At 57.2% G+C, this 26,645-nt stretch overlaps 4 protein-coding genes and 1 long non-coding RNA gene across 8 annotated transcripts; 3 read left to right on the plus strand and 2 right to left on the minus strand.

Annotated features, from left to right (window-relative positions):
• The first annotated feature begins 850 nt into the window (after positions 1 to 850).
• Positions 851 to 8,685, plus strand: PFKM (phosphofructokinase, muscle). Of its 2 annotated transcripts, none has more exons than XM_054517711.1 (22): positions 851 to 1,051; positions 1,829 to 1,902; positions 1,995 to 2,072; positions 2,511 to 2,700; positions 3,375 to 3,540; positions 3,618 to 3,662; positions 3,750 to 3,858; positions 3,986 to 4,081; positions 4,171 to 4,263; positions 4,359 to 4,484; positions 4,741 to 4,805; positions 4,888 to 4,951; positions 5,083 to 5,229; positions 5,821 to 5,891; positions 5,980 to 6,067; positions 6,216 to 6,482; positions 6,878 to 7,042; positions 7,144 to 7,205; positions 7,406 to 7,517; positions 7,642 to 7,741; positions 8,130 to 8,235; positions 8,337 to 8,685. In XM_054517711.1, exons 1-22 carry the CDS (start codon positions 961 to 963, stop codon positions 8,482 to 8,484), a joined length of 2,463 nt encoding a protein of 820 aa, XP_054373686.1. In that variant the 5' UTR covers positions 851 to 960; the 3' UTR covers positions 8,485 to 8,685. The 2 variants fall into 2 exon arrangements, with proteins under 2 accessions (XP_054373686.1, XP_036255820.1); XM_036399927.2 differs by having other exon boundaries at positions 953 to 1,051; positions 6,330 to 6,482.
• A 310-nt stretch (positions 8,686 to 8,995) lies between these two features.
• Positions 8,996 to 11,757, minus strand: ASB8 (ankyrin repeat and SOCS box containing 8). Of its 2 annotated transcripts, none has more exons than XM_036399929.2 (3): positions 11,398 to 11,757; positions 10,787 to 10,941; positions 8,996 to 10,228 (listed from the first exon to the last, which is right to left on the minus strand). In XM_036399929.2, exons 1-3 carry the CDS (start codon positions 11,534 to 11,536, stop codon positions 9,596 to 9,598), a joined length of 927 nt encoding a protein of 308 aa, XP_036255822.1. In that variant the 5' UTR covers positions 11,537 to 11,757; the 3' UTR covers positions 8,996 to 9,595. The 2 variants fall into 2 exon arrangements, with proteins under 2 accessions (XP_036255822.1, XP_036255821.1); XM_036399928.2 differs by having other exon boundaries at positions 10,787 to 10,891; positions 11,398 to 11,755.
• Positions 11,758 to 11,984: 227 nt separating this feature from the next.
• On the plus strand, positions 11,985 to 12,370 carry LOC118697192 (uncharacterized). Its single transcript, XR_004981734.2, has 2 exons — positions 11,985 to 12,107; positions 12,191 to 12,370. It is a non-coding gene; the product is annotated as an uncharacterized LOC118697192 (long non-coding RNA).
• On the minus strand, positions 12,168 to 15,080 carry LOC118697325 (RING finger protein 212B-like). 2 transcript variants are annotated; one of them, XM_036399910.2, is made up of 11 exons: positions 14,981 to 15,080; positions 14,550 to 14,602; positions 14,375 to 14,449; positions 14,165 to 14,280; positions 13,829 to 13,877; positions 13,576 to 13,639; positions 13,428 to 13,470; positions 13,289 to 13,340; positions 13,178 to 13,217; positions 12,841 to 12,872; positions 12,251 to 12,336 (listed from the first exon to the last, which is right to left on the minus strand). In XM_036399910.2, the coding sequence occupies exons 1-11, from the start codon at positions 15,078 to 15,080 to the stop codon at positions 12,274 to 12,276; spliced, it is 687 nt and encodes a 228-aa protein (XP_036255803.1). In that variant the 3' UTR covers positions 12,251 to 12,273. The 2 variants fall into 2 exon arrangements, with proteins under 2 accessions (XP_036255804.1, XP_036255803.1); XM_036399911.2 differs by lacking the exon at positions 13,829 to 13,877 and having other exon boundaries at positions 12,168 to 12,336; positions 14,165 to 14,265; positions 14,981 to 15,079.
• Positions 15,081 to 17,329: 2,249 nt separating this feature from the next.
• LOC118697381 (zinc finger protein 787-like) lies at positions 17,330 to 23,095 on the plus strand. The gene is made up of 4 exons (XM_036400001.2): positions 17,330 to 17,429; positions 18,674 to 18,731; positions 19,251 to 19,343; positions 20,274 to 23,095. The coding sequence occupies exons 3-4, from the start codon at positions 19,268 to 19,270 to the stop codon at positions 20,981 to 20,983; spliced, it is 786 nt and encodes a 261-aa protein (XP_036255894.1). The 5' UTR covers positions 17,330 to 17,429; positions 18,674 to 18,731; positions 19,251 to 19,267; the 3' UTR covers positions 20,984 to 23,095.
• Positions 23,096 to 26,645: the final 3,550 nt, after the last annotated feature.

Consider the following 26,645-nt stretch of genomic DNA (forward strand, 5'->3'; position numbering starts at 1 on the left):
CCGCGGGACCGGGACCGGGACCGAACCGGAGCCGCGAGAGGCAGCGGCAGGGAACGGGGACTGGGAGCAGTAAGAAAAGCAGAGCAGATCCCACCGGGAACAGCGACCCGGACCGGTAACGGCCCCGTACCGGGACCGGCGATGAACTGGAACCGGTTAGGGAGAGGTACTGGAACCAGCAGGGAACAGGAACTGGCACCAGTAACGCCCCCAGACTGGGACCGGCGGGGAACTGGAACCGGGAGATGCAGGGAGTGGGGACTGGGACCAGTATGGAAAGCAGTCTGGAACCAGTGGGGAGCGCAGTCCCACAGGGAACACAGACAGGGAGTGGTAAGGATGGACTGGGACTAGTAAGGAGGATAAACTGGCACCAGAAAGGAGGGCAGACCAGTAACCACAGGGAATAGAGACTGGGATGAACAGGGAATCCAGACTGGAACCAGTAAGGACAGTGTGGGACCAGTAAGGAGTGCAGAGCAGCTCCCACTGGGAATAAAGACTGGGACCAGTAAGGACAAAGTGGCCCTGCTAAAGAGGGACTGGGACCATTAAGGAGAGCAGGTTAGGAAAAACAAACTGGAACTAGTAAGGACAGACTGGCACCAGTAAGGAACAGAGACTGGCACCAGTAAGAAGGACGGAGCAGCTCCCAGAGAGAGTATGCACTGGGTCCAGTAAAGACAAACTGGGACCAGTAAGGAGAGGCTGGGACCACTAAGGACAGCCTGGCCCCAGTAGGGAATCGAGACTGGGACCAGTAACGAGAACTCCCAGTAAGGAGTCTCCCCACGCCCCCCCGGGCGGGAGTGTCCCGGCGGTGTCAGCGGGGCTGTCCCAGTGTCGCCGCGTTCCTCCCCAGCGGTGCCACTCTGCGCTGGCAGCGTCACCCGGAGGGACAGAGCCGCTCTTCCCACCTTGGGATTTGCCCGAATTTCCCGATTTTTTCCAGGCAGGAAAATGCCCTCGAGCCCCGCGGGACCCCAGCACACCGAGACCCTGGGGGTCGGCAAAGCCATCGCCGTCCTCACCTCCGGGGGGGACGCGCAGGGTAAGAGGACCCCAAAACCCCGGGATCCAAAATCCCTAGAAATCCCCAGCCCGAAATCCCTGGAAATCCCCCCCGAATTTCTCCCCCCTCCTCCAAAACTCCATAAAACCCTTGGGATCCCGGAATCCCCGGGATCACTAAGCCCCTGCCCCAAATCCCCCCCCCCGTAGATTCCCCCCAAAATCCCTCACTCCCCTCCCCCCCCCCCCCCCCCAAGTTCCTAAAACCGCTCCTTTGGAGGTAAAAATCGGGATTTTGATGCCACAACCATCAGGGTTTTCCCTGGATTGAGGTTCTGGGAATGACCTTGGTGGGGGTTTGGGGTCGGGTGGAGCTTGAGGAGTTTTGGGATAGCGGAGGGGAACAACAGTGACAAAATTCGGGCAGGGGACTCCAAGTGGGCACCGGTGGCACTTTGGCACTGAGCCAAAATAATCAGGATTGCCCAAAATTCCAAGGATTCATTCCCAGGTTTGGGATTTTTCTGGGGGTCCCAAGGATGGGGGGCGGACGGACGTGGGGGGGGTGCCAGGCCATGGGGGCCCCCCCGGAGTGTCCCCTCCCCCCACCCCCGTGTTTGTCACCCGTGTCAGGCGCTGCCACCAAAGGTCACCGGGGCAAAAATAACTCAGGCGGTGGCAGCTGCAAGGGGGGGGGACAGGGGGGGTACGGGGGGGACAGATTGGGGGTGTCCACCGAGGGGTGGCAGCCGCAGGGAGGTGACAGGGGCTTGGGGATGTCACCAAGGGGTGACAGGATGATGGCGGTGCCCCACAGGCATGAACGCGGCTGTGCGCGCCGTGGTGCGTGTGGGGATCTACACCGGGGCCAAGGTGTTCTTCGTGTGTGAGGTCAGTGTCAGCCCCAACCCCAAAATTCCACAGCCCCACCACAAAATTTGGGAAAAGTTGTCCTTGAACCACTGTCCACTCTGTCCCCCCAGGGCTACCAGGGGCTGGTGGACGGTGGTGACCACATCAGGGAGGCCACGTGGGAAAGCGTGTCCATGATGTTGCAGCTGGTGAGGGACACGGACAGGGGGACACATGGACAGGGGGACACACGGACAGGGGTACACAGGGACAGGGGGACACTGGGGAATCCCCTCCTGGGCTAGGGAGGCACTGGGCATGCTCCTCACCGGTCCCAGTTTGTCCCTCACTGGTTCCAGTCTGAGCCTGGGCTCAGCAGAAAATGACCCAAAAGCAGAGCTAGGATGGGGGGAGGGAGGGAAGGGTGGACACAGGGACGCACATGGGGATGGGATGGGTGGATGGACAGAGGGATGGGATGGATGGATGGACAGAGGGATGGACATGAGGATGGGACAGAGGTATGGACATGGGGATGAGATGGGTGGATGGACACACAGGGACAGATATGGGGATGAGATGGGTGGACAGACACAGGGACGGAGAGCCAGCCCCGAGGCCAGCCGTGCCCCGCCGTCCCTCCCCAGGGTGGCACGGTGATCGGCAGCGCGCGCTGCCAGGATTTCCGCACGCGCGAGGGGCGGCTCCGCGCCGCGCGGAACTTGGTCAAGCGCGGCATCACCAACCTGTGCGTGATCGGCGGCGACGGCAGCCTCACCGGCGCTGACACCTTCCGCGCCGAGTGGGGCGGGCTCCTGGCAGAGCTGCTCAAAACCGGTACAGGGGGGACACTGGGGGAACCCTGAACCGCCCCCCCCCGGGGTGAGGGAGGGGGGCAGAGGAAAAGGATTGGAGTCAAAAGACAAAGGTTTGGGTTCAAAAGCACGCAAAAATTTGGGTCTTCCCACATAATAATGTGGTGTTCTTCCCTAGTTATGGAAGTTTAGGACACTTTTGCTTCCCAAGGGGACATTTTGGAGGAGGGCAGAGAGAGAACAGGGGGTGTGGAAAGGTTTGGTTTTGAATCAGGATGTGGAACTCAAAAATTGGGTTTTTTCCATAATTATGGAGGTTTGGGGCACTGTTGAAGATGTTTTAAAGGGGGACACAAAAGAAAAAAAGGGTGTGGTTAAAAAAAGCAGGGTGTGGCACTCAAAAATTTGAGGTTTTCCCCCAAAACAGAGATTTGTGGCGCTGCTTCCCCCTAAGGGGACATTTTGGGGGTGTCCCACATCAGGAAAGGAGGGTGTGGGAAGGTTTGTTGTTGCAGTGTGATGTAAGTTTGTGATTCTAAAAAAACTTTGGTTCCAAAATCAAGGTGTCCTACACAAAAATACAGGGTTTTGTCACCCAAAACTGAGTGTTTTCCCCCCAAACAATCCCTTTGACACCTCTACCCCCCAAGTGACCATCTGGGGATGGCGTCCCCCTCCTGCCCACCCCCTCCCCAGGTGGCATCACGGCAGAGGAGGCGCAGCGCTCGAGCCACCTGAACATCGTGGGCATGGTGGGCTCCATCGACAACGACTTCTGTGGCACCGACATGACCATCGGCACCGACTCGGCGCTGCACCGCATCATGGAGATTGTGGACGCCATCACCACCACGGCGCAGAGGTGACAAGGACACCCTCGTTGTCCCCAGCCCCCCAGTGTTCCCGTTTCGGGTGGGTGACGCTTTCTTGTCCCTGCAGCCACCAGAGGACTTTCGTGCTGGAGGTGATGGGGCGGCACTGCGGGTACGTTCTGGTGGCACCTAGGAAGGGTTCTTGTCATGCCAAAAATTGGGGGAAGTGGCTCAAAAGCAGTTTTTGGCCCCATTTCAGGTATCTGGCGCTGATCACAGCCCTGGCCTGTGGTGCTGATTGGGTTTTCATTCCTGAGTCACCCCCTGAGGACGACTGGGAGGAGCACCTGTGCAGGAGGCTGGCTGAGGTGGGAGGGAGGGATGGACACGGGGATGGATGGATGGATGGATGGATGGATGGATGGATGGATGGATGGATGGATGGATGATCTCCCCCTGTCCCCATCCTTGTTGACACCCTGTGATCCCCCCCAGACCCGTGATGGTGGCTCCAGGCTCAACATCATCATTGTGGCTGAGGGTGCCATCGACAAGCATGGCAAGGCCATCACCTCGGATGAGATCAAAGCTGTGAGTGGGGATGGGGGGACATGGGGGACATCCCCCTTTGCCCCCTCCCTTTTTGGGGCCAGTCCCAGAGCTCTCCTGTGTCCCTGCAGCTGGTGGTGAAACGTCTGGGGTACGACACCAGGGTGACCATCCTGGGCCACGTCCAGCGTGGGGGGACCCCCTCAGCCTTCGACCGCATCCTGGTGGGCACCTCCTTCCTCACCCCAGTCCCAAACGAGGGGACCTGGAGGTGACTGACAGCCCCCCTTGGGAGGTGACACCCCTGATGTCCCCTCAGGCCAGCAGGATGGGTGTGGAGGCTGTGATGGCGCTGCTGGAGGGGACACCGGAGACGCCGGCCTGTGTGGTCAGTCTGTCTGGCAACCAGGCCGTGCGCCTGCCCCTCATGGAATGTGTCCAGGTGGTGAGTGGGAATGGGGGGACACTGGGAGTGGCCCCAGACCCAGTCTGGGTCCCTAAGATGGTTCCCATCCCTAAGATGTCCCCAAACCCTCCAGGGAGCGTCCCCAAGCCAGCCCCAGGGATGGATCCCACCCCAGGACACCCCATTCCACCCCAATCCCATCCAAAACACTCCAACCCTACCCAGGACACCCTGATCCCATCCCAGGACACTCCAATCCCACCCAGGAAACCCCAATCCCCCTCTGTGCCCCCAGACCAAGGACGTCACCACAGCCATGAATGAAGGACGCTTCGAGGACGCGGTGAAGCTGCGGGGCCGGTGGGTGGCACCTCCATGTCCCTGTCCCTGCAACCCCAATGTCCTCAAAACGTATCAAAACCCCAACTTCCCTGATTTTTAGGAGCTTTCAGAACAACTGGAATGTCTATAAGCTGCTGGCTCACATCCGCCCGCCTGCCACCAAGGTAGGGAGCACTGGAGAGGGCATGGGGAGGGGCCCGAGCCGGGACACCCCAATTCCATCCCAGGCACGGATACCACCCAATCCCAGCCCAATCCAACCCCAACCCCCAGTGAGCCCTGTCCCTGTCCCCAGAGCGGGTACACGGTGGCCGTGATGAACGTGGGCGCTCCGGCCGCAGGGATGAACGCGGCCGTGCGGGCGACCGTGAGGATCGGCCTCATCCATGGGCACCGCATGCTCGCGGTGCACGACGGCTTTGAGGGGCTGGCCTTTGGCATGGTGAGGGTCCCAAGGGGAATGGGGTGGGAAAAGCGTCAGGAGAGGGACTGGGATGGGGAGATTCCCACAGGGAATGGGGTTTAGGATGGATTTGAGGGGCTGGCATTCGGGATAGTGAGGGTCCTCTGGGGGAAAGGAGTTGGGATGGGGAGATCCCTATGGGATAAAGGGGTGGCCAGGGCATGACAGATTTGAAGGGTTGGGTTTTGGAATGGGGAGATCCCAGTGGAAAAACAGGCCGGGAAAAGAGTTTGAGAAATGCAGGATGGATTTAAGGGGTTGGATTTTGGGATGGGGAGATCCATGTGGGAGAAGGGTGCAAGAAAAGGGCCTGGGAAGGGGCAGTTGTGGCACTGCAGGGATGGAGATTCCTCAGGAATTCCTCAGGATGGGGGTGTTTAATCCCTGTCCAAACCCCAGCCCTGCTGTGGGTCTGATCTGCTGCTGTCCCTGAGCCAGGGGACATTGTGTGACCTCCTGAGAGGGCTGAGGGGACATTGTGTGACCCCAATGTCACTCTGATAGGGCTGAGGGGGACCATTGTGACCCCAGATCCTTCTCCCACCCCATTAAACCCATTTCACCCCCCAGGTGGAGGAGATTGGCTGGAATACTGTGGGCAGCTGGACGGGGCTGGGAGGATCCAAACTAGGCACCAAGAGGTGACTCCCCCCTGCGTGTGGGGTCATTTGGGGTCCCCCTGGGGTCCCCCTCTGGTCAGGCTCATCCCGAGGAGTTTCCCCTTCCCAGGACTCTGCCCAAGAAGCATTTTGAGGAGATCAGTGCCAACATCAGCAAGTTTGGGATTCATGGTCTTATCATCATCGGTGGCTTTGAGGTCAGTGGGGTGTGGGCAGGGTGTGGTCAGCGGGATGGGGTCAGTGGGGCTTGGTCAGAGCATGGTTGGGGTGTGGTCAGGATGGGGTTAGAGAGGCATGGTTAGGGTGTGGCCAGGGTGGGGTCAAGGTCCCTCTGCTATCCCCCAGGCATTCACAGGCAGCCTGGAGCTGGTGGAGGGCCAGGTCTGGTCAAGGTGTGGTCAGTGCCCTCCTGTTCCTCTCCTCTCTGCATTGTCCCCTGATGTCCCCATTGTCCCTCAGGCATTCACAGGTGGCCTGGAGCTGGTGGAGGGCCGGGCACGCTTCGAGGAGCTCTGCATCCCCCTGTGCATCGTGCCCGCCACCGTCTCCAACAACGTCCCCGGCTCTGACTTCAGCATCGGCGCCGACACCGCCCTCAACACCATCACCACTGTGAGACCCCAGATACCTCCCCAAAATCCCCCTCGTCCCAAACACCATCACCCCGGTCAGACCCCCCATCCTGTAGCCTCTGCTCCCAAACATCATCACCACAGTGAGAACCCAAATCCTGTATCCCATATCCCTCCTGATGCCAAACACCATCACCACAGTAAGATCCCAGTGGAAGTCCCAAATTCCCCTGATCCCAAAGCACTTCTCCTACCACTATCACCACTCTGAGACCCCGATGGAAATCCCCCAACTGCCCTGACATTAAACCCCTTTTCCTGACCCCAAATTCTACATTTCAGACATGTGACCTGATCAAGCAGTCTGCAGTGGGCACCCCAAATCCCCTGGCCCTAAATCCCTTCTCCTGATCCCAAATCCTGTCCCCACTGCAGACGTGTGACCTGATCAAGCAGTCGGCTGCAGGCACCAAGCGCCGCGTGTTCATCATCGAGACCATGGGTGGCTTCTGTGGCTACCTGGCCACCATGGCCGGGCTGGCAGCTGGCGCCGACGCCGCCTACATCTTCGAGGAGCCCTTCAGCAGCCGTGACCTGCAGGTGGGGACAGTCCTGTCCCCTGTCCCCAGTGTCACCAGGGTGGTGTGGAATGAGTAGGTTCCCCACTGACCCCACTCCCATCTCCATTCCCGACCCCACAGGCCAATGTGGACCACCTGACGGAGAAGATGAAGACCACGGTGAAGAGGGGGCTTGTGCTCAGGTGGGCTCCAGCTTTGGGGGAACCTCGTGGCACCCCTGTGGGGATTGGGTTTGGGATCAGGGGAACTGGGCTCTCACCGTGGTGATGGGCAAGGGATGGAAGATTTGGAGTCTCATTGTGGTGCTGCTGTTTGGGATCAGTGGAATTGTTTGGGATGGGGTGAATTGTGGGATTTGATCCTGATCCTGTCCCTGGTGTAGGAATGAGCGTTGCAATGAGAACTACACCACAGATTTCATCTACAATCTCTACTGCGAGGAGGGCAAAGGGATTTTTGACTGCCGGAAAAATGTCCTGGGGCACATGCAGCAGGTGGGAATGGGGTGAGGGTTTGGGAATTCCCCCAGGAACAGGATTGGTGTTCAGGGGATTTCCCTGGGAAGAGGACTGGGACTTGGGGGATTTCATTGGCTCATCCTGGATTCTCCTGGGGCAGGGAGGCAGCCCCACCCCCTTTGACCGTAATTTCGGCACCAAGATGGGCGCCAAGGCCGTGGCCTGGATCACCGGGAAGATCAAGGAGTGCTCCCGGCATGGTGGGTGCTGCTGGATGGGGGATCCCAAAGGGACCCCAGAGTGACCCTACATTCCCAAACCATTCCCAAAAAGCCCTCCTGTGGATTCTGGGGGATTTTCCCCACTCCTGGATGATCCCAAACATTCCTAACCTCCCCTCTCGTTTTTGAAAGGTCCCAAATATTCCCAACCTACCCTCCCATAGGTTTTACCCTCATGGAGCATCCTGAGCATTCCCAACCCCTGCTCCAGGAGGATCCCAAACATTCCTGACTTCCTGTCCCAGGTGTTTTCCCATCCCTGAAGATTCCCAAACATTCCCACCCTTCCCTCCCACGTTCCTGGAGGATCCCAACCATTCCCAACTCGCCTCCAGGAGGTTCCTAACCATTCCTATGTTCCTCCCAGGCCGGATCTTTGCCAACACGGCGGACTCAGCGTGCCTGCTGGGGATGCGCAAGCGCAGCCTGGTGTTCCAACCCATCGCTGAGCTGCGCCAGCAGACGGATTTTGAGTGCGTGTCCCTCCCTGTCCCTCCCTTCCCCACCCTGCGAAAGTGGACAAAGCCTGGGATCCCTCCCCAGGGATGTCCCCAGTCTGTCCCTGTCCCCTCAGGCACCGCATCCCCAAGGAGCAGTGGTGGCTGAAGCTGCGGCCCATCCTCAAAATCCTGGCCAAGTACAACATTGAGCTAGACACGTCTGAGACAGCGCACCTGGAGCACCTGACCCGCAAGGTCCTGGTCCCCGATGCCACCCTGTGACAGGGACAGCAGCCACTGCCAGCCTGAGGAACCCCAAAAATCCCCTTTTCTCACAGCATCCCAGGGCTTTTCAGGGATTTTGAGAAGTGGTCCCCAAGCGGTATCAGGATAATTTGAGGATGGATGGTGGAGGTTGAGGTTTTTAGGGTTAAAAGTCATAAAATGGAGATGTTTCAATAAATTCAGTGCTTGTCCAAGTGCTCCACGTCTCTGTGAATCCATGGAAAGGCAAACCTGGACCCCACTGACACCAAATCCTCATCCTCAGGATTTCCCTGCCCAGCATAACACAGAGGGATAAAACAGGGATAAAATTTGAGCCCCAAGTTCATCCCAGAAAATAACAATGACAGTTTTTAGCCGCTTGGTTTCACCTTGGAGAGCTGCTCTTCCATTGGATCCTGGAATAGATCCCAAAAAAAAAACCCCAAACCAACACCAAAGGGTGAATTCCTAGTGGGAAACCTCAGGAAGAGCTTGAAGAGATGGGAGGGAAGCCCTCAGCTCCATGTGGAGCTCTCTGAAGAAGATTTATTTCGCCTACAAGAATTCCAGCCCTGCAAAATTTTGGTTTTTGAGGTGGTTTCACTCCTGATGCAGCATAAAAGTTATGGATAAACAGGCAGAACTTCACTCTCCATGATGGAGAAACACCCGGATCTTTGATTTTCAGCCAACCCATCCCACAGGATTACTCTGCATCCTAACCCACAATTTCTTGCCTTGGGTCCTTCCTCAAAGGAGACTTTTCCCTTAAAACCTTCCTTTTGCAAGGCAAAAAAAAAAAACCAAAAAAAAAAAAGGGGAAAAATAGATTAATCCAACAGCTGGGATATAATTTGCCATCAGAGGGATATTGCTCATTGCAGGAGAGTGAAAGGGGGGGACAGGGAGAGAAGCAGAGGGAACAGAGAGGAGGAAATGGAGGGAGCGTGACAGAACAGGGGGAGAAAGGGAGGGGACAAAATGGAAGGGCCAAGGGGAGGAAACGGAGGCAGCGTGAGGGGCCAGCAGAGTGCCAGGTGGCCGCGGGGAACAAAACCACGGAGAAGAACCTGGGAAGTGACAAAGTGAGCGGGGATCCTCCGGGGGAAGGGCAGCTGTCCCTGGCTCAGGTGAGCAGCAGCAGGTACTCCTTGAGGCAGGCAGGCAGCGGCAGCTGCTGCACGGCCTGGGGCAGGAAGCGCAGGCCGAGCGAGCGGCGCACGGCGTAGCGCGACAGCGCCTGTAGCGTGCCCGGCGCCGAGCACAGCAGCGTCAGCCGCTGGCACAGCTGTGGGTCCCGGGCCACCTCCCAGGGCAGGCTCCCGTTCTTGCGCAGCTCGAAGTGTCCCGTGGCCCTGTGCAGCAAATCCAGGCAGGAATCCTCCCGCTCCGTGCCCAGGCCCCGCACCAGCAGCGCCACCAGGCGTGAGATGGGGCTCTGGCCCTTCAGGTTGACCACGCGCACCTCGGCGCCGAAGTCCAGCAGGACACTGACGCTCTCCAGGTTGCCCTTCATGGCCGCCCAGCTCAGGGGGGTGTCGTTGTTGTAGTCCAGGGCGTTGACCAGGGCGCCGTTGGCCAGCAGGGCCCGCACGCACTCCGCGTTGTTCTTGAAGGCCGCCCAGTGCAGGGGCGTGTCCTTGTTGCCGTCCAGGGCATTGGGGTTGGCGCCGTACTCCAATAAAATCTCCACGCAGGTTTCATCTTTTTCTGCTGCGTAGTGAAGGGCTGTCCGGTTGTAGCCGTCCAGGGCGTTCACCTGGGGGAGGAAAAAAAAAAAGGTTTGGGTGTCAGGGAGTGGCTCCAGCTGGATCCCGCAGCAAGGGAAGAGCTAAAGGTCCCAAATCCCAAACGCAGGGAAAAATAAGGAAGGGTTTTACCCAAGTAGCCAGGGGAAAGTGGCTTCCTTCCCAGCCTCCTGAAATCTCAGTGCAAAAATTTAGGTTTCAATCCTTCGTCCTCTCCCAAAAATCTCAGCCCAAGAATTCCCTCCCTGTTGGGACAATGAACCTTTCCCTGGTGCCACTTTGTGAGGGGATACAAGCCCATGGAATATGCTGAGGTGGAAAAGACCTACAAAGACCTACAAATCCAAGCCCCGGCCCTGCACAGGACACTCAAAAATCCCCCTCTATGCTGGGAGCATTGTCCAAACCCCAGTTCCCAGAGCTTGTGACACTCTGGGGGAAGAACGTTTTCCCAAAATCCAACTTAAACACATCAGCTCCAATGTCAACTCTTAATCAGCTCTTCCTGACTTCCCTGCCCCTTATCTCGGAATTTTTTCTACCTGTTTTTGGTTTTTTCAAAGCTTTACCTCAGCTCCTTTTTGCAGCAGCAGCTCCACGCAGTCAGCATCAGCCACCATGCAGGCACAGTGCAGGGGTTTGAGGGTGCCATGCAGGCAGTTCACATCGGCACCCTGGGGAGCACAGGAACACCCCCCGGTAAGGAACTCCCCCCTTTCCATCCCTTCAGAAAGGGTTAATTCACACAAATCCCGAGGGTTTGCAGGAACCACCCCGGGGTCAGAAAAACCCACCCTTTCCCTGCCCTTCCCATCCCCCCTTCAAGAAAGGCTTAATTAAGAGAAATCTCGGGGGTTTGTTCGCAAAAACACTCCCGGTCTTAATCTCAGCTCCCGCTTGTGTTTCACTAATTCACTGTCACCAAACGGTGCCCGGAGACCCCCAGAGACCCCGCCAGCCGCGGGGGTTCGGAGGGTGGAAGGAAAAGCCTGGAGTCTCTAAACCAACTAGAGATGCCCTGATCTTCCCCTCCAGAGGATCCCCACGGAGGCTCCGCAGGGAGCGGGACAGCCGGCGACAGCTCGGCAGGGCCCGTCAGAGGGACCCGGAGTCCGGGGGGGACTCAAGCAGGCCGGTCTGGCCGCGGAAGGGGTGGGATGTCCCGGTCACGGGGCCTCACCCGGCCGATGAGATCCTCCACGTTGTCCCGAGGGAAGGAGCGGATGGCGGCGATGGTGCGGATAAGGCGCTCGGACAGCGAGTACTTGCTCTGAATGCTCTGCATGATGTACCACATGGCGCGGGCCGCGCCACGGCATCCCCGGCCGGCCCTGCCGAGCCCCGCGCCGGACCCGGGGCGGGGAGGGAGCAGCCCGGGCCGGACCGAGCCGCAGGAGAGTCCGGAGGTGGAGCCGCGGCTGTTCCGGAGGAATACGTAGTGGCTCCGGAGCGGTCGCGGGGCGGTTCCGGGGGCCCGAGCCGCTCCCGGACCAGCGGCGGCGGCCGGCCAAGCAGGACGCGGAAATGCCGCTAACCAGAAGTGGCGTCACACCAAGTGCCCCGCCCCGACCACCTCGCCACAAATCCGGCTACGGCTCCCCGCTGGTCCCGCCCCCTCCATGCCTGTACTCCAATCCCCAGCACCGATCGCTCTTAAGCCACGCCTCCTATCGGATTTTCACCAATCCGCGCTTTCCTAAGATCATGAAGGCCCTCCCCCTCCTCCATACACCCACCCCCCCCCCCCCCCCCCCCCCGTAACCCCTTCAATTTTCCCCCAATTTTCCCCATTTTTCCCCAATTTGCCTCCATATCCCGCTTTCCCCTTAGGCCACGCGCACACCGACCCACCAACCAATAGGAACCCAGCACCGGCAACACAACCTCTCGGTAGAGGCCACGCCCCCCCGGCCCCACAAACGGACCCAGAACGGCACCAAAATTGGAATTTTTTTTTTATTCCTTTTTAACAGCTACTGCCCCCAGCCATCTCCAGGGAACCCCCGGAGCTGCTGTTCAGGAGCCTCGGATCCCGTCAGAGATCTCTGTTTGTCCTTTATGGCCGTGGGTTGAGATCCCACTGGGAGCGCCCGCCCCTCGCCAGCCGCCGAGCAGAGCCCTAAATGAAGAAGATTAAATTCCTGGCTACCGAATATCGGGGTGGCTATCGGGTTTTAGGGAGTGCCTACTGAATTCTGGGCGGGCTTGGTTACCGAATTTGGGGGGGGGGGGGTGGCCTCTGAATTTGGGGAATAGCTACTGCATTTGGAGGTTTTGTCTTGATTTCGGAGGAAAAGGGGTGGGAAAAGGGAGGGGCAAGGAGGAGGGGGTGGAGCTGGGGTCCTCCCAGCGCTCCCAGTATCACCAAGCCCCCCTCCCAGTAACCCAAACGTCCCCTCCCAGTGCTCCCAGGAATCCAAATTCTCTCCCAGTAACCAATCTCTCCTTCCAGTCCCTCCCAGTAACCCCCTCCCAGTGCCCCCAGGTCCCTCCTGGGGCTCCCTATATCCCCTCCCAGTCCCTCCCAGTTTATCCCAGTCCCCCCCAGATTCCCTTCTCCACATCTCCCGGTTTATCCCAAGGCCCCCAGTCCCCTCCCAGTTCCTCCCAGTGCCCCCAGTACCTGTCCCTCGCTTGTCCCAGCCAAGGGGGGCACTGAAGAGGGAAAGGGGCGTTAGGGGGTTTTTTGAGGTCACCCCATAGATCAGGGTCAGGGGTTTCTCTGGGAGGGCTTGGGGTCCTGCAGGGGGTTTGGGGAGCTCTGGGCTCCTTCCGTGGGGGTTTGGGGTCCCTGTGGGGAGAGATCAGGGGTTTGGGGTCACACCATGGGGGTTTGAGGCCCTATATGAGCTTTTAGAGTCCCTCCTTGGAGACGAGGAAAGGGGATGGTGCTTGGAGCTGAAGGTCGGGGCTTGGGACATTATTTTGGGATAAATCCTGTAGGATTTGGGGTCACTCACCTATGCTGGAGGTCCCTGAATTTCTGTAGGCTATGCCAGCCTGTGGGGGGAGCAAACCATTATGGGAAGTCCCCTATTTTGGGGTGGCCCCCATTTGGGGTGAGGTCTCACCTGCCATCCTGGGGTGCTGTGGGACTGGGGGGGCTCCAGTGGGGCCAAGCGGCTGCAAAAGAGAGGCAGGAAGTTTGGGGGACCCCCCTGTGCAATTGAGGGACCCCCATTCCAATTTAGGATGCCCCACACCCCTTACCTGACCACTTGACTGCTGAGCTGCCGGCGGGGCTGGGGGGTGACTGGAAAGGAGACAGAAAATTTGGAAGGACCCCTATGAGCAAGGAGGGGATGAGGAGGTGTTTCAGGGTGTGGAAGACCCCCCTACAAATTTGGGGGGCACTTACCTGAATGTGTGGGGGAGGGATGGGGGGTGCTGCTGCGGCTGCTCCAGCGCCAGCCTGGGGAGAGCTGTGGGGAGATTTGAGGGGGACAGTTTTGGGGGTGAGGGAAGGGGCAGGAGGGCTCTGGGGGGAGTTTGCGGTCCAGGAAAGGGGCAGGGGGACTTTGGGGGGCAGTTTGGGGGCCAGGAAAGGGGAAGGGGGGCTTTGGGGGGCAGTTTGGGGGCCAGGAAAGGGGAAGGGGGGCTTTGGGGGCCACCTGCAAGCGGCGCAGCTCTTCATTCTCCCGGCGAAGTGACTCCAGCTCCCTGGGAAGGGGGAGGATTTAATGGAGGGTGGGTTTTTCCCCGCCATTTGGGGTGGGGGTCCCTCCATAGGGTATCTAAGGGGGGCAGAGCAAGGGGGTGGGAGCTCACCAAGATGGCAGCAAATGGCAGAACATGCTGTCACCAATGTGGCAGCCAAGGGGGGGTAAGACCCTCCCAAGAAAGGGGCCAGAAGGATGAGGACTGTCGTTAAGGAGTGCTGCCTCACCCACATGCCCAGAGGAGCCCAAGATGGAGGTGCGAACCCCCTTCCATAGCATCCCCCTCACCTCCTCCTCTCCCCCTGCTCCTCTCTGGCCTTGTCCAGCTCTGCCTGCACCCGCCGAGTTCTGTCCGCGTGCAAGTCCACCAGAAGTTGTGCCTGTGCCATCTGGAACCGCCACACCTGGGGGATGTCGGTCACTCCCTTGTACCCCCCCAGCGTGTGGGGCTGGGGACAGCGGTGGAACCTCATCCCCCATCATCCGTGTCCTCCTCACCTGCGTGATGTGGGCAAGGTGCTTGAGGGCGAGGTCCACTGGGTTCTTGAAGAAAACCTTCTCCTCTGGGCGCATCTATTGGGCATGGGGGTGTCAAAATGATGGGAAGAAGGTTGGGAACGGGAAGGGAAAACGGTGGGAAGGGGATGTGGGGAACAACATGGAGGACACTGGCCTGATCAGATATGGGCAGGTAGCAGCAGGCGGTGCCACAGACTGGGCAGGGACCTGTGGGAAGGGGAGAAAAAAGAAAAAGAGAGAAAAAGATGTCCAAAAGTCCCAAAAATGGTGTTCCTTGAGAGAAATGGACCATTTCACTTCATTTCAGGGTTTTAAATTGAGGCAGGATCCTCCATTTCCACCATGCTAAGGGTGTAAATTGAGGGAAATCCTCCTTTTCCCATCATTTAAAAGACAGAAATTGAGGGGAAACCCTCTTTTCCCGATATTTTAGGGGTTTAAATTGAGGGCAGAGCCCTCACTTATTTATTTCCTTGAGTTGAGGTGACCCTTCCTTTCCCTCTTATTTTAAGGGACTAAATTGAAAGAAACTCCCCCTTTCTCAGCATTTAAAGGGCTTAAACTGAGGGTTTCCCTCAATTTTACCTGAGCCCCCACAGCCCTCGCACAGGATGTGGCCACAGTTGGTGATGGCGAAGCGGGCGCCATCCTGGCGGAAGCAGCGACTGCAGTGGAACCAGTCCATGATGGCGTCGGAGCGAGGAGCCGCCTGTGCTGCCTCCACACAGGAGAGCCTGGGAGGGAATGAGGGGGAAAGGTGAAGGGAAAAGAGTGGGAAAAGGTGAGAGAAAAAAGAGATGGAAACGTGAGGGGGAAAGGGTCAGAAATGTGAGGGAAGAAGGGTTGGAAGCGTGAGGCGAAAAAGGGCGGGAAACGTGAGGGGGAAAGGGTCAGAAATGTGAGGGAAGAAGGGCTGGAAGCGTGAGGCGAAAAAGGGCGGGAAACGTGAGGGGGAAAGGGTCAGAAATGTGAGGGAAGAAGGGCTGGAAGCGTGAGGCGAAAAAGGGCGGGAAACGTGAGGGGGAAAGGGTCAGAAATGTGAGGGAAGAAGGGCTGGAAGCGTGAGGCGAAAAAGGGCGGAAAACGTGAGGGGGAAAGGGTCAGAAATGTGAGGGAAGAAGGGCTGGAAGCGTGAGGCGAAAAAGGGCGGGAAACGTGAGGGGGAAAGGGTTGGAAATGTGAGGGGAAAAAACAGCAGGAAAGGTGAGAGGAAGAAGAGTGGGAAAAGGGAGGAAAAAAAAAGTGTGGGAAACATGAGAGAAAAAAGGGTGGGAAATGTGAGGGGGAAAAGGGCGGAAAAGGTGATGGGGGAAATGGTGGGGGAAAAGGAGAGAAAAAGAACAAGAAAGGGGAGAGATGAAAAAAGTGGGAAATGTGAGGGGGAAAAGGCCACCTGGATGGGGACAGGGAAACCAGGATTGGGACATCAGGATGGGGACAGCAACACCTGTACCTATGGGGGCAGATGGGGATAAGGACACCAGGCCTGTGGAGACATTGGGAGTGGCACGGGGACACATGAATGGGGGTGTCGGGATGGGGACACTGTGATGGGGATGGGGACCCCATGGTGGGGACAGGGATTCAAGGACCCTGGGGATAGGGTCCCCAGGATGGGAATCCTGGGATTTGGGCACATGGATCTGCTGATGACATCAATTAAAGGTCTCTGAGCAGCCTCGGTCCACTATATGGATTTGGGGACACCAGCCAGGGGTGATGACATTGTCCAACTGTGAGATTTTGGGGTCACCCACAGTGATCCCAGTATGGCCATGCAGAGCTTTTCCCATCCTTCAGGAACCAGTGCCTGGGGTGAGGGAAGGAGATGGAGACCCCATACTCCCAGCCCAGCACCCCTAAACCCTCTGAGGGGCTCTGGGGGCAGGGGGGGAAGGGGGAACACCCCAAAACCCTGATCTTACTATTCCATGCTCCCAGAATCACAAAATTCTGCTAAATCTTTGTCTGTGTTGCATAATTCCAACAATTTTTAACTGGGGGGTTGGGGGGCAGAAAAAGCACCCCCAGAATATCGGGGGAGGGGCTCAGCGTTTGGAGGGCACAGGAGTCACCCCAGAACCGCAATCCTATCATGACCTGATCCCAAAATCCCTCCATGCCACTGTTGAACCCTCTGGCCTCGCTGTGCGATTCCAGCCATTTTCAATTCTAGAGATGGCGGGGGGCAGAAATGCATCCCCAGGCCTCGTGAGGGAGAATCTGGGGGGCACAGGGGCCACCTCAAAACCCCGATCCCCCCCAGTCCCTCTATCTCGGGATCCCGTGATCCGTCATTGTGTAATTCCAACCAGTTTCTGATTCCCGGGGGTCGGAGGGAGGGGGGCAGGAAACGCCCCGATAAAACCCTCTGGGGGATCATTCAGGGATTTGGGGGGGGCGCGCAGGGGACGCCCCGAAGCCCCCATCCCGCCGTTCCCGGAATCCCTAGATGCCGCTGCCGAGCCCTCCGCCCTCGTTGCGTAATTCCAACCATTTTTAATTCCCGGGAGGGCAGGAAACGCGTCGCTGCCGTTACACAAAGCAGGAAGGGGGGAGGGAGAGGTCTGGGGGGGCTCCCTGTCCTTATTCCCCTTAAACCCACCCTGCCCAACCTCCCCCCCCAGATCCATCTCCCGCTTGGAAAACACCTCCCTTTATAACAAAATAACCAAACCCCAACAATTCGGGCAATTCGCACAATTCCCCCACTCAATACTGGGCGGTTCGGGGGTGTCCCTGCTGGGACCCGCCCTTTTTTTTCCCTCTAGGGGTTCCCCCCGCCCAAATTCCCTTTTTCCAAGGTTTCCCCCCGACTTTTCCCAGCGTTTTTTCCCCGCTTTTTTCCCAGCGGCGCATCCGGCGGGGAATGGGATGACGGGACCTTCCTGTTCCCGGCCCCGTGCCCGCCTCGCGCCCGGGGGACGCCCCCGCCAACCCTCCCCCGCACCGCCGAGCCCGACGGGACCCCCGGAGCCATCCCCGGAGCCCTCTGGAACGCCCCCGGCCCCTCCCGCGCCGCGGAGCCGCCGAGGTGAGTCGGGGGGCGCGGGGGGAGGGAAACGAACCCGTTTTTGGGGGGGGAAGGGGACGGGAAAAAGCGGAGACACCCCCCCAGAAAATTTGGGAGACCCCCTCCCCCCCAATTTGGGATATCCCGATGTTAGATTTGGGATATCCCGATGTTAGATTTGGGATGGGGGAGGCGGTGGCGGAGGGGCGCCGTTGGGGGGCTGGAAATGAGGGAAAAAGGAGAGTGGGAACCCTCCCACAAAAACTGGATGGACACCCCCCCCCCGACCACCAACTGGAGATACCCCCGGGTATGGATTTGGGATGGGGAGGCGATGGCGGAGGGATGGCAAAAGATTTGGGGCCGGGGGGGGTGTGGATGAACGGCGAATTTTGCGGATTGAAAAGAGAGGAAAGAGAGCGGGGACCCCCCCAAAAAAATGTGGGAGATCCACCCCGTCCAGCTGGGGATACCCAGGGGATAGAGCGGAACGATGGATTGGAGCCGGGGGGTGGGGCGGTGGAAATGAGGCGCCGTTTGTAGGGTTGGAAAAGATGGAAAAAGGAGAGCGGGGAACACTCTCCCCCCCACCCCCCCCCAAATTCAGGAGATCCCTCTCTGATTTGGCATGCACCCGGTCTTGGATTTGGGAAGAAGGCGGTGGCAGGGGGGCCACAATGGAAGGGGGTGGGGGGGTGTGCCATTTTTAGGTTTGGAAAAGAGGGAAAAAGGAGAGTAGGGACCCCCCACAAAAATTTGGGAGACCCCTCCCGCAGTTGTGGATAACCGCCGTCTTAGATTTGGGATGGGAGGGGAGATGGATTTGGGGCTGGGAGGAGGGATCAGGCTCTGTTTTGGGGGGGGCAGAAAGGAGGCAATGACAGTGGGGACCCCCTCCAAAAAATCTGGGAGACTTCCCCCAAAAATTTGGGTTACCTCCATGTTGGATTTGAAGGAGGGGGGACTGTGGATGAACCGTTTTGGAAGGGAGGGCAAGAGAGTGGGGACCCCTCAAAAAAAAGCTGGGAGTCCCCCCCAGTATTCAATTTGGGGGTGAATTTTGGGGAAGGGTCCTGGGGCTCTGTTGTTCTTTTGTGCCCCCTTGGAAAAATTAAAGTGGGGGAGGAGCAAACCTTGGGGGACTGGGAGTAATTCGGGAGCACCCTGGGTGATTTGGGGGGTCCTGGGTGATTTTGAGGGGAACTCGGTGACCCCCCCCCTTTGTGACCCCCCCCATCTGCATCCTTCCATCCCCCTCACCCCAGATTTTAGGGGCTGAGTCCGGACCAGCTGTGAGACCCTCCCAAGACCCTCAGAGAGCAGGTGGGAGGGGAACTGGGGAGTACAGGGTGATTTGGGGAGACACAGAGGGATTTGGGGTCACACAGAAGGATTTGGGGGGACACAAAGGGATTTTATGGGGGGAACAGGAATATTTGTGGGGGCACAGAGGGATCTGGGATCACATGGAGGAGTTTGAAATTACACTGAGGGATTTGTGGGTACATGAAGAGATTTAGGGTGACACAGAGATTTTGGGGGGAATAGATGGATGGGGGGAAAAAAAGGTTTTTGTGGGGATGAGGCTTAGGGGGGTACAAGGGGATTTGGGATCTCCCTGAAAGGTTTGGACAGGTAACACAGAAGGATTTTGGCGGGGTAAATGGAAATTGAGGGGGGCAAAAAAGGATTTGGGGTCACACTGAGAAATATGGGAGGCACAGCAGGAACCAAGATGCAAACAATCCTTTGGAATTGTGGGGGGAGGCGGTTGTGGTTTTCTGCTGCTCAGGGGGGTCCTGGGGCGTTTTGGGGTGCTCAGGGCCCCCCTTGATGCTGCAGTCCCTGCAGGAGCCCCCATGGAGCAGGACGAGCCGGACGTGGTGGAGCTGCAGGACTCGGACGAGGGGGACGTGGTCCGGAGGGTCTTCATTGGTGAGGAGGGGACCCCAAAAGTGGATGGGGGGGTTGGAGGGCTCCAGATAACCCAGAAAAGCAGTACAGAAAATTTTGGGGGGGGATACGGATACTTTTGGGGTGGGCTGTAGGCAAATTTGGGGGGTCCCAGGCACTCCAAGAAGGGGGTGCAGGCAATTTGGGGGGCTGCAGGCAAATTTGGGGAGGCTCCAGATGTACCTAGAAGGGGATAGAGGCATTTGGGATGGGATTCAAGGCATTTTTGAGGGTCTACAGACACCACTGGAGGGGGGTAGAGGAATTTGAAGGGGGCTTAAAACACTCTTGAGAGGGTTCCAGACCCCCCAAGAAGGGGTTATTGGGAATTTTGGGGGCCTTCAGGTACTTTTGGGGGGCTCCAGACACTCCAGGAGGGGGCATAGCCCCTTTTTGGGGCACAGTGAGCATTTGGGTAGGGTGTGCAGCCCCTTTCTGGGGTGCACTGGACACCAGGAGAGGGCCACAGCCCCTTTTTGTGCCCCCTTTTGGGTCACAAGAAATATTTGGGTCAGGGGTCCAGCCAATTTTTGGGATCCAGTGAACATTTGGGATGGATGTCTGGCCCCTTTTTGGAGCACAGTGAATATTTGGTCAGGGTTGCAGCCCTTTCTGGGTCACAATGAACATTTGGGTCAGGGGCACAACCCCTTTCTGGGGCTCAATAAATATTTGAGGAGAAGGCCTAGCCCCTTTTTGTGTCACAACGAACATTTTGGCAAACTGGCAAACTGGGGAGGCTCCAGGCACCCTTTTAGGGTGTAATGAGCATTCGAGGAGGGGGCCCAGCCCGTTTTAGGAATACAATAAACATTTGTGTTGGGGTCCCAGCCCGTTTTAGGGTCACAGCAAACATTTGGTTTGGAGGTCTAGCCCCTTCTGTGCTCTCACCCCCTCCCCATGTTCCCCCAGCCGATGACGGCATCGTGAGCGACGGCGAGGCCGAGGTGCTGCCGCACGAGATCATCCGCACGGTGATCCCGCACAGCCCCCTGCGCCCCCCGCCGCCCCGCGGGACCCCCGGCCCAGCCCCGGGGGGCTCCGAGGAGGGCGGAGGGCGGCGGGGCGGGGGCCGCCAGCGCCCCTTCATCTGCAACGAGTGTGGCAAGAGCTTCAGCCACTGGTCCAAGCTGCTGCGGCACCAGCGCACGCACACGGGCGAGCGGCCCAGCACCTGCGGCGAGTGCGGCAAGAGCTTCTCGCAGAACTCGCACCTGGTGCAGCACCGCCGCACCCACACCGGGGAGAAGCCGTACAGGTGCGGCCACTGCGGCAAGAGCTTCTCCTGGAGCTCCAACCTCATCCAGCACCAGCGCATTCACACTGGGGAGCGCCCGTACGGCTGCGCCGAGTGCGGCAAGAGCTTCACACAGAGCAAGAATCTCATCAAGCACCAGCGCACCCATGCCGGGCCGGGGGCAGCGCGGCCACGGCGCTGCGCCCACCCCGCCGGTGCCCCGAGGGCTCTGAAGGGGCCTCGGGTGGGGGGCGAGGGGCCCACAGGGGCCGAGGGCGGCTGTGGGCAGGAGCCACTGATCTGCGTGGAGTGCGGGGAGAGCTTCGCCCGGAGCGCCGCGCTCAGGAGGCACCGCCGGGGGCACCGCCCACTCTTCGTGCCCTGAGGGGACAATGTGGGGACAGTGCCCGCTCTTCGTGCCCTGAGGGGACAATGTGGGGGCAGTGCCCGCTCTTTGTGCCCTGAGGGAACATGGGGACACTGTGGAGGGGGCACAGGGACAGTGGGGCACTGTCCTCGCACTGCTGGGGGCACCGCCCACTCTTTGTGCCCTGAGGGGCAGGGGGACAGTGGCACCGGGACATAGGGACACACCGAGTGTGGGGCATCCGTGTTAGATAGTTGGGGCATCACCCGCTTTTCATGCCCTTTTCGTGCACACCGTGGTGGGGACACAAGGACTGTTGGATAATGCTCTGGCAGTGCCTGCTGTCGGTGACCTGTGGGGACACACAGACAGTGGGCCACCCTGGTGGGGAACACAGGGACTGTGCTACAGACAGGAGACATGGTGCCACCATGTGAGGAGACACAGGGAGTGTTTCATGGGCAGGACGTGGTGACAGAGCTGGGGTCGCACGAGTTATGGAGTTATGCCACAGGTGAGGGAATGTGACACCAAGCTGGGAGACTGTGGACCTGGACTGGGACAAGGACAGGACACAGTGACTCCAAGGTGGACGACACACGGACAGGACAGAGGACACAGAACTGATGACCCCAAGCCCACCCCATGCCCCATGCCCCGTGTCACCCTCTGTGCCCCTCGCTGTTCCGTGTCAGTACCGCATCCCAGAGCTGTAAATAGGGGAAGGGACATGGGGCGGGGGCGGGGCAGGGGGGGGGGGGGGAGGTGACACTGGGAGACTCCCCTGTGGGGTGTGGAGAGGGCATGGACAGGGCTGGGCTGTGAATAAAGTTGTGTTTTGGGGGACCTGGGAGTTGGTTTTAGGGGGTGACAAAAATGGCGGGGAGGGGGTGGGGGGAGAACCCTGGGAGTTCTCCCTGAGGGAGGGAGGGCAAAAAGCCCCCAGGAGGGGAGTTTGAGGGGCTCAGGGGTTTGGACGGTCTCTGGTCAGTCCCTGCAAAGCCCGAAAGGACAGGGGGAGTGACAGAGGGAATTTGGGAGTCAAAAAAGGGGTCTCAAAACTTGGAAGGGATTGCAGGGAGGTCCCAAATTGGAAGGGAGTTGGGGGGACCCCAAAACCGAGAAGGGTGTTGAAGGGGCTGTTTCAGGAGGTGGCTGCCCACTCTGGGCCACAGGCCCCTGAACACCAATGCTGGCCCTTTTCCCTGGCAAACAAAACTCTGCCACCAGGTTCCTGGTGGCAGACTGTAGGAGGTGCTTGGCACTCCAAGGCCAACCAGAGTTTTATTTTACTACAGTGTTTTTCTGGGAGATATGGCGTGCCCCCTCCTAACCCTTACCTCCTCCCCTCAGCCCTCTTCTGCCGTGTCCTCAGCCCCTCACCCTGACTTGAACTTGGAGCCCAGCTCTGCCCCATCCCTCTCTCTGCCCTTCACCCCTCCCCATCCTGCCCCTGCCCTATCCCTCACTCTGCCCTTTTCCCCTCCCCAGCCTACCCTGCCCCATCCCTCTCTCCCCTCACCCCCCCGCCCGTGCCTCTCTGCAGCAGCATGTGGGAGCCTGAACATGGGGACAGTGTGGCCCTCGCAGCAGGACAAGACCCAAATAAATCAACATGTAATGAAAATAGAAAAAGGTTATCATCTTGTATTAATATGTGTTTTGTGTTGTATTGCTCTGTATTGCTCTGTATTGCAGGCTGAGCACAGGGTGAACTCTCTCCTCCTTGCTGTGACACCTGGGCTGGCAGGGATGACACAGTGATCTTGGTCAGCCAATGCTGCCTGTGCCATCACCTGGCACTGATGTGTTTGATGAAAATCCTTTTGCTGGGTTTTTTCTCCTGAGAAGCCTCAGAACAGAAATGGAACCAATAACAATCTGCTGGCTGTGGAGTGTGGGCTGGAGATGGTTTAGCAACAGGGGCATCTTGGATTGGTCTCCTGTGCATTGTTTCTACTTGATGACCAATCATGGTCCAGCGGTGTCGGGGCTGTGAGCAGTCCCAGGTATTTATTATTCATTCCTTTCCAGCTTTCTGATGTTTCCTTGCTCTTTTAGTATAGTTCTAATATCTCATTTTCTTTTAATATAATAGAGATCATAAAATAATATTTCAGCCTTCTGAAAGGGGGAGTCAAGATTCTCATCTCCTCCCTTGTCCTGGAGGACCCTCAAACACCACCACAATCAGCGGCCGAGCGGGTTTGTGCGAGCCCCTCAGGAACCCTCGGCCGGTCCTGAGTCGGCAGCCCCGGCACGGCCGAGAGCGGGGAGACACTCTCTGTGTGTGCCCCGAGGGTGCTGAGGGCACCTGGGCTGGGGGGAGACACTCTCTGTGCCCCGAGGGTGCTGAGGGCACCTGGGCTGGGGGGAGACACTCTCTGTGCCCCGAGGGTGCTGAGGGCACCTAGGCTGGGGGGAGACACTCTCTGTGCCCCGAGGGTACTTTCGATAAGGTGATTCCTTTAGAGAGTTCCGCTGAGCAGCCGGAGCTGTGGTTACCAAGGGAGCGGAGCTCAGGGCAGGACGGGGGAACTCGGCACAGCTCAGGGTCTGGGTGCTCCAAAGGCGGGGTCTGCAGCCGGGATCACCCGAGGGGATCGGCACAGCTCAGGGTCTGGGGGCTCCAAAGGCGGGGTCTGCAGCAGGGATCGCCCCAGGGGCTCGGCACAGCTCAGGGTCTGGATCCTCCAAAGGCGGGGTCTGCAGGGGGAATCACCCGAGGGGCTTGGCACAGCTCAGGGTCTCGGTCCTCCAAAGGCGGGGTCTGCAGCCGGGACCGCCCCAGGGGCTGTTCCGGTGCAGACCGAGCTGCAGCGTGGATCGGCCCCACGTGGCTCACGGCGGCTGATCCGGCAGAGACAAAGCCGGCGACTGACCCCGGCTGCAGCGGCGGGAGCCGAGCAGAGTCAGGGCAGCCGGGGACGGGACAGACGGGACCCCCCCTCGGTGCGGTCAGCGCGGTACCCACGGTGCACACGGCAGGACGGAACCCCCGCCCCTTCCGCCGGCACGGCCAGCGGAGCGGCCGCGGGCCAGGCGGCCGGGACCGGGACAGACGGACCGGGACAGACGGACCGGGACAGACGGACCGGGACAGACGGACCGGGACAGACGGACCGGGACAGACGGACCGGGACAGACGGACCGTGCCGGAGCCGGCACAGGGGCTGGGGCAGCCGCGAACGAGTGGGGGAACAAACGGGAATGGATGAGGTAATATTTCGTTCCCAGCCTTATACTTTCCCCTTTTTTCTTTTATTGCCTTTAAAAATGTTATTTTCTTACAATCTCCCTCCTGCCTAGCATGTGGTATATCCTTTTTTTTCCCCTGGATTAAACGGTTTTTACAAATAAATCCAGAGCTTACCAAAGCAAACTTCTGCTTGGATACTTTGAAATGGTCGACGAGTTAACTCACGACCTTCTCATGTTGTTTTTCTCACCACCCTTTTATTTATCCTTTGGCAAATTATACATCTTTCAGTTACTTGTTTTTCTACTCCAAAAATCGCAATGCATCCATAGTTCCTTAAAAAAAATGATCGCACAAAGCCTGAGTATCCCACTGGGCGTTTTGATACATGTCCTCTGCTATTCCCTAGTAAGCATTTTATTATCTGTCTTCCATCAAGATGTTTCTATTTCCCCCATTTATCTTTTTCGCCACCTATCTTGTTTTAATTCGCTTTTTTTTTTTTTGCTTCCCTAAACTTTGGAATTTCCAATTTTTCCTCATTTGGAGTTAATATTAACTCTTTCAGCTCCATTTTCTGCTGCATCTTTAGCTTCCTGATCTGCCAAATTATTTCCAGGGTCTTTAACCTGCAAATGCCAACCCTTTGATCTAACACAAAAGAATTTTGAAAAAGAACTGTTCCCAAACAGCTCCAGAGTCCCCCCAGTGTTTGGGACAGATTTCTGACCCAAAAAGAGACACTAAACGCTGAAAATTCGTCAGCATTAATCCCAAATTAGAAAACTCACAAAAATCTTTTGATAATTTTCAACTAACAGACTAGGATGAAGTCAGAGGCCAGATTTGCAAAGAAGAAAGTCTAAATCCTCTAGCTATGCCTGTGCCATTCAGCCAGCAAGCCGCTGGTCCTAGAACACGGGTGGCTGTCCCACCTCATGAGATAAAAGAATTGCGAAAAGCAATAAGGGATGTGGTATCTGCTCCCCATATTTTAAGCAACTGCTGAAAAGGATAGTCCTGGAAGGACATACACTCACACCAAATGACTGTAAAAATCTTGCTAGTATAATTCTCACAGACTCACAATAAACGCTATGGGAACTCAAATGGAAAAGACTGCTCACAGGGGTACAAGCCACTTATAGACAGAGTACCGATGCAGACCTTCGTACCCTTGTCATGTCTAAGCTGACTGGTGACCCTCCTGATGATCAGAATGATAATCGAGTGAATTTACCCAAAACAGCGTTAGATGACATTAAAAAGATGGCTTGCAGAGCCTTTTTGCAAATTCAGCCTGCAAGAAGTTTTGAAAAAGCCTATAATCTGATTAGGCAAGACTCGTCTGAACCATTTACCACACTTGTGGGCCGGGTAACGCAAGGAGCAGAAAGACAACGCGGCGATAATATGGCTTGCCCAATAATGATACGGGACATTATTGAAAATAATGGCAATGCAGAATGTAAAAGAGTTATCAAAGCCCTAGGAAAAGAAAAACCCACAGTGCCTGAAATGATGGATGCCTGTAACAAAATTGGGAGTCCACAGCAAGTGGCAATTATCCAGGCAAATGAACTTGGAAAAACTCTAGGAGAAAAAATTGAAAGGGCTCTTACAGCTCAAACAGCGCAAGCAGTCGCACAGGCAGCACAAACAGAAGCTTTACCTGTAAATCACCCCAAGACGAACGTCTGGGTTGCTTTAGCCAGGTCTGCAGGCTCCGATACCATCCGTCTATCTGACACAAGCCCTGACAAACCTTTTTCAACCTGTCTAGTTGGAGTACCTTTCCCAAAGGGTTTTGATAATGTTACTCCTGATAAATGTTGGCCATATGATCATCATCACGTATCTCCAACTCCCACCCAGAAACACCAAACTTATATTGATAATTCTAAAGCTGATAAATCTGACCTTCAAGAGCTAGAAATCCTAGGCTCATTAACTATGGATACCTGTTACTTCTTTCATTTCTTAGGAGAAGACGGCCCTCATTTAAAGGTTACCCCATATCAACCAGCTTATAGCAATATGACTTCTCATCTCCGTCCGTCCCGACCGTGCTACCCCCCAATGCTCCTACAGGTAGAAACTCACTCGCTAGCAGGAAAAATCCTTCCAATGCGTTTTTTTCTATTTTTATCCTCTGAGTGTCCAACTTCCTTTGCTAAATTTCTACAGATTTGAGCTCAAATTACCATTTCTGACCAGTGCAGAGACAAATGATGAAACAATCCTGAGTTATTCTTACTTTTCATCTTATGGAAGTACCAGCCAGCACTCAATTTGCATGATCTAACCAAAGTAGACATTTGACAGAAAAGCACTTTCTATAGCAATATTGAAAAACCATAGATTGAGGTAAAACCATCAAGTTTCTGCCCTCACTGGTGCAAAGTCACATGTTGTTTGAAGAGCATCCCACTGAATTTTCTAAAGATGTGTGAATGTGTCATCTGGACCACAGGAGATAAA

Source organism: Molothrus ater, chromosome 30 (assembly GCF_012460135.2).
Source record: "Molothrus ater isolate BHLD 08-10-18 breed brown headed cowbird chromosome 30, BPBGC_Mater_1.1, whole genome shotgun sequence".
Taxonomy (NCBI): domain Eukaryota; kingdom Metazoa; phylum Chordata; class Aves; order Passeriformes; family Icteridae; genus Molothrus; species Molothrus ater.

Excerpts from the sequence above, each read along its gene's own strand:
- PFKM (XM_054517711.1), top strand. The coding sequence starts at position 961 with ATGCCCTCGAGCCCCGCGGGACCCCAGCACACCGAGACCCTGGGGGTC. Across the intron at positions 4,806-4,887 it reads GCGGTGAAGCTGCGGGGCCG|GAGCTTTCAGAACAACTGGA; the intron begins GTGGGTGGCACC and ends CCTGATTTTTAG. Across the intron at positions 7,742-8,129 it reads CAAGGAGTGCTCCCGGCATG|GCCGGATCTTTGCCAACACG; the intron begins GTGGGTGCTGCT and ends TGTTCCTCCCAG.
- ASB8 (XM_036399929.2), bottom strand. The coding sequence starts at position 11,536 with ATGCCGTGGCGCGGCCCGCGCCATGTGGTACATCATGCAGAGCATTCA. Across the intron at positions 10,942-11,397 it reads TGGAGGATCTCATCGGCCGG|GGATGGAAAGGGGGGAGTTC; the intron begins GTGAGGCCCCGT and ends CCCTTTCTGAAG. Across the intron at positions 10,229-10,786 it reads TGCTGCAAAAAGGAGCTGAG|GTGAACGCCCTGGACGGCTA; the intron begins GTAAAGCTTTGA and ends TTCCTCCCCCAG.
- LOC118697325 (XM_036399910.2), bottom strand. The coding sequence starts at position 15,080 with ATGGACTGGTTCCACTGCAGTCGCTGCTTCCGCCAGGATGGCGCCCGC. Across the intron at positions 13,218-13,288 it reads ACAGCACCCCAGGATGGCAG|GCTGGCATAGCCTACAGAAA; the intron begins GTGAGACCTCAC and ends CTCCCCCCACAG. Across the intron at positions 12,873-13,177 it reads TTCAGGGACCTCCAGCATAG|TGCCCCCCTTGGCTGGGACA; the intron begins GTGAGTGACCCC and ends TTCCCTCTTCAG.
- LOC118697381 (XM_036400001.2), top strand. The coding sequence starts at position 19,268 with ATGGAGCAGGACGAGCCGGACGTGGTGGAGCTGCAGGACTCGGACGAG. Across the intron at positions 19,344-20,273 it reads GGTCCGGAGGGTCTTCATTG|CCGATGACGGCATCGTGAGC; the intron begins GTGAGGAGGGGA and ends ATGTTCCCCCAG.